This window comes from Lactuca saligna, chromosome 2, assembly GCF_052625555.1.
Source record: "Lactuca saligna cultivar CGN05327 chromosome 2, ASM5262555v1, whole genome shotgun sequence".
NCBI classification, from domain to species: Eukaryota; Viridiplantae; Streptophyta; class Magnoliopsida; order Asterales; family Asteraceae; genus Lactuca; species Lactuca saligna.
In genome coordinates, this window is record NC_136418.1 from 173613003 (window position 1) to 173623393 (window position 10391).

At 37.3% G+C, this 10391-nt stretch overlaps 2 protein-coding genes across 3 annotated transcripts; one reads left to right on the forward strand and one right to left on the reverse strand.

Moving 5' to 3' along the window:
* The first annotated feature begins 4996 nt into the window (after positions 1-4996).
* LOC145032846 (protein RETARDED ROOT GROWTH-LIKE-like) lies at positions 4997-7073 on the forward strand. 2 transcript variants are annotated; one of them, XM_078981802.1, is made up of 7 exons: positions 4997-5546; positions 5635-5746; positions 5902-6082; positions 6160-6308; positions 6410-6561; positions 6647-6761; positions 6836-7073. In XM_078981802.1, exons 1-7 carry the CDS (start codon positions 5044-5046, stop codon positions 6971-6973), a joined length of 1350 nt encoding a protein of 449 aa, XP_078837928.1. In that variant the 5' UTR covers positions 4997-5043; the 3' UTR covers positions 6974-7073. The 2 variants fall into 2 exon arrangements, with proteins under 2 accessions (XP_078837928.1, XP_078837929.1); XM_078981803.1 differs by having other exon boundaries at positions 5923-6082.
* A 189-nt stretch (positions 7074-7262) lies between these two features.
* LOC145032847 (uncharacterized) lies at positions 7263-9676 on the reverse strand. Its single transcript, XM_078981804.1, has 3 exons — positions 9287-9676; positions 8895-9041; positions 7263-8817 (listed from the first exon to the last, which is right to left on the reverse strand). Exons 1-3 carry the CDS (start codon positions 9599-9601, stop codon positions 7495-7497), a joined length of 1785 nt encoding a protein of 594 aa, XP_078837930.1. The 5' UTR covers positions 9602-9676; the 3' UTR covers positions 7263-7494.
* Positions 9677-10391: the final 715 nt, after the last annotated feature.

Consider the following 10391-nt stretch of genomic DNA (forward strand, 5'->3'; position numbering starts at 1 on the left):
AGAGGGTGACCGTTAGGGCCCATCGTTCCAAAGGACTCAAATTTTTATAGGATATGTAATATTAGTATGTAGACATTAGTCTATTTTTAAGAAAATAAAAATAAAAACAAATTATAGGAAGTGAGGAGCCAAATTCAAACTTCCAATTTTGATATATATAATAATTGTTGTTCATAAAGAATTTGGCAGATGAAACCAAAACTAGGGAAATCAAATCGATAAATTCTAAATTGACAACATATGAAGCAATCAAAAAATGATAAAACAGATTAGTTGATTATATATATCATCTCGATTCCTAAGTCTTAACATTTATAATTCATTACATATAAAATTATATTAATCATTATTGTCACCGTAGCATCTATAAGTAGATGTTTTTCAAAGATAGTTTTATCAAAGAAATGTGTCATCGTTGCCATAAAAATATTGAATGGTTTGAATACTTTATGTATGGATAAATATATGCCAAACAAGATTGATATTGATACTATTTTCAGAATAACGAAGACAATCGACTTCTTTAGATTCAAAGATCGATCGGATGGAAAGCACACGACATAACCTCTAAACCAATCTTGATACTATTATTAGTAATTTTGTATAAAAAGTACTAATGAGTATTTTTCTTTATTTTTGCAAATTGTTTTACTATATTTGTGTCTTTTAGGGCCTTTTTATTTTTCTCTTACATCGAGCCCAAAATATATTTATACCAACCTCTGAATGTCATGTCCTAGATAAGTATGATGAATAGAATTTTGATGGAATTGGTTCTGGATTTGTAGGATGTCTATGATTCATAAGGAATGGAGTTTATATGTATATATCCTCACAACAGCGGACACTCGGCCTTCCGGTGTCCGGTTTGGTTGCAGTGAAAACACACTGCAAACCCCTTTGGGTAGTCCTTGGCCATATGCCCCTCCTTGTCACACTTGTAGCAAGATCCCACTCTACAAACTCCATCATGACCCTTGCCGCACTTCCCACAAGTGCGGCCCTTCTGGCTCCCTGCTATGGGATCAGCAGGCTTGGCCCGCTTGGCTGCCGACTGGGACTGTGTCGATCCCTCCCTTGAGACTCCGTCTCCTCCATCGCCTGAGTCTCTAGCTCGCTCTCCCTCTTCCGAGCATTTGCCTGAAGCTCGGCAAATGTCTGGTACGAGGAGTTCGCCACGAACTCCCGAATATCTCTCCTCAAAATACTCAAATAACGGCTCATACGTGCTTGCTCAGTAGACACGTGTTCAGGGCATAACATTGCCCTCTCATGAAACATCCTGGTAATAGCCGTAACAGACTTTGTACCCTGCTTGAGGATCAAAAACTCTTGTGCCAACCGATCTCGTTCCACCGAGGGAACGTACTCATCACAAAACATGGTGGTGAACCTCTCCAATATCACCGCAACAAGCTCTGCTGGAGAATAGTGTGTTGTCGCGAACTTCCACCAGTCCTTCGCTCCCAGGCGATGTTGGTTCAGCGCAAACCGAACCCTCAAGTGCTCCGGACACGAGCAAGTATAGAAACACCCCTCAATGTCAGATACCCATCTCATCGCTGCAATCGGATCCTGCGTCCCGTCAAACTCTGTTGCCTTCGTGTTGCTGAACTCCCTGAACAATAACGAGTCACCCCCCTGTGGCCTAGCAGCAGCGACGACTGCAGTGGCCGCTGCGACAACAGCCTCAGAAAAGAGCGGCATAACACTCGTCAAAAGTCTCAATCAGCGTGGTCTTAATAGACCCGAACATCTCTGGTATCTCTGCCCTGATGGCCGCAGCCACCTCCTCATGGATGATCCGACAGATCTCCTCATCACTAGTTTCGCTGCTCTCTGGCATAAGTCGTGTCCTCACCATGATCTACCTCTGGAATACAACATACGATATATTAGAAATTCATTTGAGCATACTCGCACTCAATAACGCATCCCTCCTTGATCTCTGGTATCCTGAAGATTCCTACTTGAACTGTACACCGCCCCGGTGTTTTCAGTAGTACGGGCCCAATACTACTGTCCGCACCGTATCAGTGTACACCCCAAGTCCTCCTCTTAGGATCCCAAGTCCCAAGTACTCTATTATGCATAATCCACTCTCTATAGATCTCTCATAAGCTCCTCACTGCTACCTACTCACTCTCAAGCATCTCATAGCAGCTCACCTCCCCTTAGGATAAGACATCACAAATCAGGCCACTCTAGTCCTAATAGGAAATACCTAGCCCACTCTAACACGAGAATACATCATATCAATCTCATAAACATATAACATATGGGTATTTTGGGAAATCACCGTTCGGGCGCTGACTGATCGTACACACGTCTCTGCTCTGTGTTTTTCTAAAAATCTTTTACTCTTTTTAGAGAACTTGGTTCCCTTTTGAAAATATTTTTCAAATCCTCAGTTTGAGTTCAAATACTCCCGAAGGTGTACCCGAATCTCTCAAACCAAGGCTATGATACCAACTTGTAACAACGTAAATTTCCAAAACATTTTTTCGCATTTTATAAAAACATAATTCATTTGTTATTCATAAAAACATCATTGTTTGAAACTCAATTCATAACATATATCAATCCCAAGATCTCATAGCATAAAAATCCCGTGTGTGTACTGATCAAGCCGGCGCCTTCCCGCGATCCTCATTAGTACCTGAAACACATAACACAAAGCACTGTAAGCACAAAGCTTAGTGAGTTCCCCAAAATACCACATATAACACATATTAGCCACTCGAGGCTATAACTCCATGGGTCCGTGCACCCAAACTCTATGAACCCTCAAGTTCTAACTCTGCAAGCATGCACAACATAAATCACATAGAAGAATGCAGTGCAACAAACAATATATATAAAACACTGTATCACATAACTCTATTTACCTACTCAAGGTAAAGTATAGTGAGAAGACTCACCTCGGATGTCTTAGTAAATCTCTGACTCGGTAACTCCGGTCTAGCCTCTGCCTAATCACGTGAAATAAATACCCTAATTAATACAACCCTCAGGGCTAGGCTAATCTATTCCTCTAAATACATCCACTAGGAAGGGTAAAAGACTATCCTACCCTTTCTATGACAATAAGGTCCAAACATTGACTAACCCTAAAAGTCAACGGTCAACCTTTACCAAACTCGTCGAGTGTGTAGCTGTGACTCGGCGAGTCCACACATGCTCTTCACTCTCCTAGTCTTTATTCGACTCACTGAGTCAACCTCAACTCTGTAAATCATCACTGATCACAACCTGTGAAATGTCCTGACCCAACTCGCCGAGTCCGACTCCTGACTCGGCGAGTACCATCGTGCACTCTGTCCTCTAGATTCCCTCTGACTCACCGAGTCACTTTCCCAACTCAGTGAGTCACTAACTGTGTGATTATCGGGAAAACCCTCGTCCTACTCGTCGAGTCGGCTAAAGGACTCGGCGAGTCCATGCCATGATCAAGCTGAACTGACCTCTTGAGGTCAGATCCGCTTCTCTAAACCATAGATCCAGCTTCCTAAGGCATTATAATCACGTAAATCTAACATCTTGGTGCACATGCAAAGGCTCAAAGGCCTTATTTGAAGATATGGCCTCTAAGGTGACACCCTAAGTTCGTAACCTCCATTAATGCTCATAAAGCTCAAGGGGAAAGGGTCTCTGGACCTCTTTGGGTCCAGATTTACAGCACCAACACGAGAAGGGACCAATTACTCCATATAATCATCCTCTAATCGGGCTAAAAAGCCCTAACTCTAAGAATCACATCATAAACTGAAGAAGGGTTCGAATGGATACCTCAAAATGAAGTCTCTGAGCTCTGGAATCACTATCTTAGCACCCTCTTCAGCCTCCTCTTGTCTTGGTCCTCTTCTATTTGCAAAAATACCAACAAAGATCAAGAAATAGCTCCTTTCCCTCTCACAAACGCTCTAGCACACTTAGGGTTTCTCTCTGGGGTCTGATAGCCGCAAATGACGACCATAAGGCCCTTTAAATAGACCCCAAACCTGAGGAATTATGATTTCATTAAACAGCATGGACTCGTCGAGTCCAACCGTCCACCCGGATAATGATTTGCGTCTCTACTCGGCGAGTCTACGCATCAACTCGCCGAGTCCTTCCACAAAACTTGAAATTTAAAAGAATAAATATAATACCTGAAATTCCGGATGTTACACCATAAAATTCGATATTTTCTGCTATAAGTAGAAAGCATTGTATAGTTGTATGTTTTTTTCAGACAATCCGATATTATCTGTTTATAAAACGTTGTGGATTTTTATTCATACTTAGTGATTATTGAATTCAAGTTAAGAGACCAAATTTTCTACACTAGCTTTATATTTCTGTTGATGCTTAAAAACTGTTAAGGATTTAATTGATTACATTTTATTAGATAGAGTTAAATTAAATCTGAAGCTATATAATTTTATTGTTTATTTGTTTGTTACTATATTTCATATATCTAACTAGAATACTTAGATTTCTAAAGATCTATTATTAATAAAATGTTTGTAAAAATATACTCTATATAAATATGAACATAATAATAATTGTAGGTTTATTTTGTCTATATAATTTTGTTTATAAGTTCAAGTGTCGGCTCATTCGGTTCAAACGGTTGTGTTCCACCCCTATTAAAAAGGAAAAAATAAGGAAAAAAAAAAGATAAAGGAAGGTGTAAGAATCTCATGAGAAATTAAATTACCTCCTATATTTTATTTCTATAATTATTCATATCCACATGAGAAATCATCATTCAATTTAATTTTATTTGATATATTTTTAATATAGCACTAATAAATTAGTTAAAAAAAATTATGAAACGATGATACTTGTCATAATTTGATTGAATAAGAATATTTGTAGACATAAAAAAATAAAAAAACAATTTAATTTATTTCTTATAATTACTTAATAATTAGTTATTAACATGTTAGGAAAAAAAAAAACTGGTGCATTTTTTAAACCATAATGACTACCACTTAAGTAGGAAGATAACTAAATCCAAAGGCGAAAAAGTAAAAACAACTGCAAAGCCACTGGCAGATGACACACATCCGAGAAATGCTCCGGCCTCCGGTGAAAATGTGGCGGCACCACCGCTCAATCGACGTCCATATGACAAACGCCGCCACAATGAGCCACAACCCTTCTCTCTATTCTTCTCAGACTCTATCAGTGAAGGCATTAATCATCTCACTCTCATCAAACCCTAACGCACTCTTATCATCACCAGGGCCACCACGTCAATCAGTAAGAACGAATCCCCCTCGCTCTCACATAAACCTTCGCCGATTATCGTATCCATCATCTTCACCAATTGCAATGACGGGATGTGGGTACTTTGGTTATAGTTCGACATCCAGAGCTGCTAGATGTTTTTCTTATTTCTCGTCTTCCTCCTCGTCGCCGTCGGTGTCGGTGGCTGATACAACTGAGTGGCATGAACCTATTACGGTGACCGAGGTTGATGATTCGTATAATGATGGTGTGACTGAGGAGGACCTGAAGCCTTCAATTCCCGTCAGAGCTTATTTCTTCTCTACCAGGTATGATAACGGTGTCCTAAAAACTGTATTGATGTTCCACCTTTAAGGATGTGTAATATCCATTTCATTCCGTGGTGATTTTGTGCAGTGTGGATTTGAGAAGCTTAGTGGACCAAAACAAACCTAATTTCATCCCGCCTACATCACGCATGACTAACTATGTCGTCCTGAGGTTTGGCAGCACCAAGCCTGAGCTTACTGTAAGTCCATCCCTGTCATCATTGTTGCATTTTCATTCTTCTGCATCCTTCTATGGGCTAAATTATTAAGCACATAAACTGAATATCTTTTTACATCTTTCTGTATTTGGCTCACACTTGTTGAATGTTCATAAATCATAACCTGTCTGTGATAGTTATATTTACCATCAAATCAGGGTTCGGCTCCTAGTATAAGTGGGAGCGATTGCTGTTATATGGTAGTCTTCCAGTATGGTTCGATTGTCCTGTTTAATGTTCGTGATCATGAAATTGATGGGTACCTGAAAATCGTTGAAAGGCATGCTTCAGGATTGCTAAATGAGATAAGAAAAGATGGTGAGTTATATTATTTGCATTCATTATATTCATATTGAAATCTAAACTCTGTGAGTTTTATCATGTATGATACTCAGAATATGAGGTCAAAGAGAAACCAACCCTGAACACATGGATGCAAGGTGGATTAGATTATATAATGCTGCAGTATTTGAATACTGATGGGATCCGTACAATTGGTAGTGTTCTAGGTCAGAGTATTGCTCTTGATTACTATGTTCGCCAGGTATGTTAAATTGTTAATTACTTAATTCTAAACTCCAATTCAAGTTCCTCATTGTTCAAAGAAATACAAATACCCATTTCATTATATTCCTTTTCTTTTAGGTTGATGGGATGGTTGGAGAATTCACTGATATTAACCGTGGTATGGAAAAAACTGGAACTTTTACAATGAAGAGGAAAAAGTTATTTCAATTGGTGGGGAAGGCAAATTCGAATCTTGCTGATGTCATTCTTAAGCTTGGACTTTTTGAAAGGTACAAATCGGGTCATGAAATTTCTGTGTTTTGTTCATGTTGAAGTTGAACAATTTATGAAAAATGTTGTGTTGTTCTTGTTCAGATCTGATATTGCCTGGAAGGATGCTAAATATGCTCAGATTTGGGAGTATCTTAGAGATGAATTCGAGTTGACTCAGAGATTTGCTAGTTTAGATTTCAAACTGAAATTTGTGGAGGTAAATTATCATTTGTTTGCTCACTTTATTTGTGTGGCTGTGATGTTGACACTTGATTTTTCTGATTCTTGCAGCATAACATTCGTTTTCTTCAAGAGATCCTTCAGAACAGAAAATCAGATTTTCTGGAATGGGTCATTATTGTACTCATAGTTGCTGAAATTCTTATTTCTGTTTATGACATTGCTCATAAGTCTGTTACATCTCTATAGCACATTTTTGTATATCACTTGGAGATAGAAGAGAGTTCTTCTCTAAACTTCCTAATGCTCAGGTTCAATGTCTATACATACATATAGAGGTTTTTTTACACATTCTTTATCAATGTCTCAATCTTCCTTTTTCTTGTAAATTGATGTTTAGAACATGCTGTTCAGAGTATATTAATCATTCTGCTATTTTAAATGTAAAATAAAAAAAAAAAAAAAAGTTGGGTGTTGTTGAAAATAATAAAGTACATTGCCTATATTGGTAAAAAGAGTAAGTTCTTTCTGCATTAAGTAAAAAAGAAGCAGCACCCAAGGCTTTGATATAAGTCTCTTGCTCACTTTTTGCAACTTTTATTGAAATAAAGAAACTTAAAGTAGTTTCTGCTCCAAAACAATGATAATGATAAAGAATCTTAAAAACCATTAAACACCTTTGTTAAGAAGAAAATCATGGAAAAATGTACTATAATGATCATTATAATTCCTTCAGAATTTATTAACACTAAAACACTTTAACAAAATGCTCAATTTATTGTCTCCACAATTGGTGAGTTCTGCTGCAGGGGCCACATATATTGGAACTCAATTTGCAGGAGTTGATGAAGAGGAGCTTTTCCATTTATACCCTTCTCAACACTACTCTGCAGTTCTCCCAAAGGTATAGCAGCAAGAAACCCCTTGATAAATTCCTTACAACAAGATGTCCCTTTACATATAATGCTTGATTGATCATCTTCCACATTGTGGATCACACTATCTTCATTAAACTTCAAAATGTAAGCTTTTTTACACCCTTCAGCCAGCCTTTCTCCCAACGTGTCAATTATATACATTTCTTTGTTTTCTTTTTTTAAAACAAAGAAATGGTCATTCCAACTAACTATGTAAACACGTTCTTCTAAACTCGAATCACCATTTTCAAGCTCATTCCATATGGTATCAAAACTCATTGCATCTTGCAAAAGATCTACTTTGTTCATCATGTTTTCAAGCTTAAAAAACCCAACATACGATTTCTCAGATACCACCTCCAATGGTCGAATTTCTGCTTGTATGACTGTTTCTAGGTCAAAATGTTGGTCAAGAAACTTCCCTTTGTGGGTATCTTCTTTACATAACTTTCTCCATTCTCTTGATCCATCTCTTATCAGTTTATCAAATTCACATCTTAATGGTAAATTATTAGGGTTTTTATGCAGCCAATCAGCAATCACTGTGGCGATGACTGTACACGCTCCTTCACCTAGTGCTTTCTCACTCCTCTGATCAATTGTAGCCAGGAATATATCTGTCTGAAGTTCCAATTTTCCATCTCTGCTTTTTACCCTTTTCTTTTCCCATTTTCCCACTTCGAATCTATCACTTCCCGTGAATTCACTATTTTTGATATCTTTTTTTACCGAATCTTTCGGTTTTAGGTATGACATTAGGGTTCTTCGTTCGTTATCAATGTCATCACCTCCACCTATCTCTTTATTCAAAAGTGGTGCATCTTTCGGCTTTTTAATATTCCATGAGAGAAGCCTTTTTAGCTTTATTTTTTCTGTGTATTCGTAACCTGAAGTCTGTTGTTTATCTTGCTTTTGGTACTCAATTCCTTCATGTAAAGATTGACTTCTTAATAGCTCCAACATCTTTATCCTCTTATACCCTTGATCATCTCCTTCCTCAGTTTCAGATTGTGAGTTCTCCATCTCCATCTCCATCTTCATGTTCTCTGCCTTGTTTCTTGTTTGATTTTGAAAATTTACACATGAAAGCAGCGATGGGAGGAGATGAGTTGGAGATATCGGATGGACACTGTTTTCGGTTTGCGGTTTTTGAACTTCAATGATCTCGAGTTTTACCTGTAATTTTGATATGTTTGAGGTCTAATGGAGGTATAGAGTGATTAGAGTCTAGCTATGATTACAAAAGTTTCTACCTTTAGTTTGGCCTCATGGGTGTAGCTACCAATGCAGCATTTGACTGGAAGTTTGACCGGTTTTTCTGAACTGTTGGTGAATTCGGCAACATCCATTTTGATTTTAGCCAATACATCAGCTTTGTTGTTGGATTCAACATCAATTCCCTAGTAATTTTCAATGCATATTTAGATAGTGATAGAAAAAGGCTAATACTCTACTCCCTAACTGATTTGATTATTACAACATGCTAATTTCATTTCTACTTATTTATTACATCAAAATGCTATAATCTGGTAGAGATTTTTTAAAGTACAATGCCTTAATATGAAAACAAATAATAATAATAATAAAAAATAAAACAACAATGCTTTAATAGAAAGAAACGAAAGTAGGATGCTATAATACTTACATGAACTTGAAGGTTGATCTTCCAGCTTTTAAGATTGACTCCCTTTGTGTCCAAGTTGTTACAACGGTGCTCGAAGCCTTCGTTCCAGCAGACACGTCCATCGGGGCCCACTTGCTGTTTTGAGGTATGATCTTTTTGACTCGTGATTCGAGGTACATAACCTCTTTTGGGAATTCCTAGGTTTATATGTACCTGTACCTTGTATGTATCTTTATTTGGAATATCATCCATGACTAAACCTTCAAGCTCACAGATTTTGATCCGGAGTTTGAACTGCTTAGCATCTGATAATGAACAAAGCATCCAACTCCTCATATTGAATCTTGATTTCACTCTTCTCTAGTCTTTGATCTTTTACTTCAATTGATGGGATGAAGAAATGCAGGTTTTTTGATCCTGTCTTTTATTGTGATTTTATTAGGTTTTTAAGGGTGTTTGACATTGGAAATTAAACACAATGTGTACAGTTTCAAAGTCAACTTCTTGATATGTTAGAAAATTTAAACAAAAAATATTTTTTGTGATTAAAAAACAGGAACATCTCACGTCTTTATGACTTGACTTCTTCACTACCTAACCTACTCTCATCTCATTTTAAAACCTTGGCTTCTAGATTTTGTTGAATTCAAATCTGAGATTATGCTTCAGTATAATTATTTAATCCCAAGTTTTGTTGGTTACATCTAACATCTAACATCTAACATGAATAATAATAATGTTTTATTTTAACATGTGAAAAAGATGAATAAGACCATTCACCTTTGTGTGTAAATTGACCCTTTGGAGGTTATGTGAGACCATATTCTAATCTAGAAGACTAGAAGGGTGTATATATAAATGCACACGTCGATGTTTTGTGGGACCATGGCCTTTTTGAATTTGAGTAATGACTAAGCACCCAGAAATTACACTTATACCCCTTGACCTTTGTGTGAAACAATCAATATAAGATTAGTGAGAATACAATAATGCACTTTGCTTGCCTTTTGAAAGTCAATGAGGATGATGTTTTAACTCACACCTGTACATTGACGCATTCTTTATAAAACAATGGATATTAGCTTATCGTATAACAAGAGTTGATTGTATTCGTGTTCGTGGTATT

Bases quoted from the DNA above. Each gene is read 5' to 3' on its own strand.
- LOC145032847 (XM_078981804.1), bottom strand. From the start codon at position 9,601: ATGAGGAGTTGGATGCTTTGTTCATTATCAGATGCTAAGCAGTTCAAA. The intron at 9,042-9,286 runs GTAAGTATTATA...GAAAATTACTAG, and splicing joins AGATCAACCTTCAAGTTCAT to GGAATTGATGTTGAATCCAA. The intron at 8,818-8,894 runs GTAGAAACTTTT...TCAAAATTACAG, and splicing joins CCCATGAGGCCAAACTAAAG to GTAAAACTCGAGATCATTGA.
- LOC145032846 (XM_078981802.1), top strand. From the start codon at position 5,044: ATGACACACATCCGAGAAATGCTCCGGCCTCCGGTGAAAATGTGGCGG. The intron at 5,747-5,901 runs GTAAGTCCATCC...TGTCTGTGATAG, and splicing joins GCACCAAGCCTGAGCTTACT to TTATATTTACCATCAAATCA. The intron at 6,309-6,409 runs GTATGTTAAATT...CTTTTCTTTTAG, and splicing joins TTGATTACTATGTTCGCCAG to GTTGATGGGATGGTTGGAGA.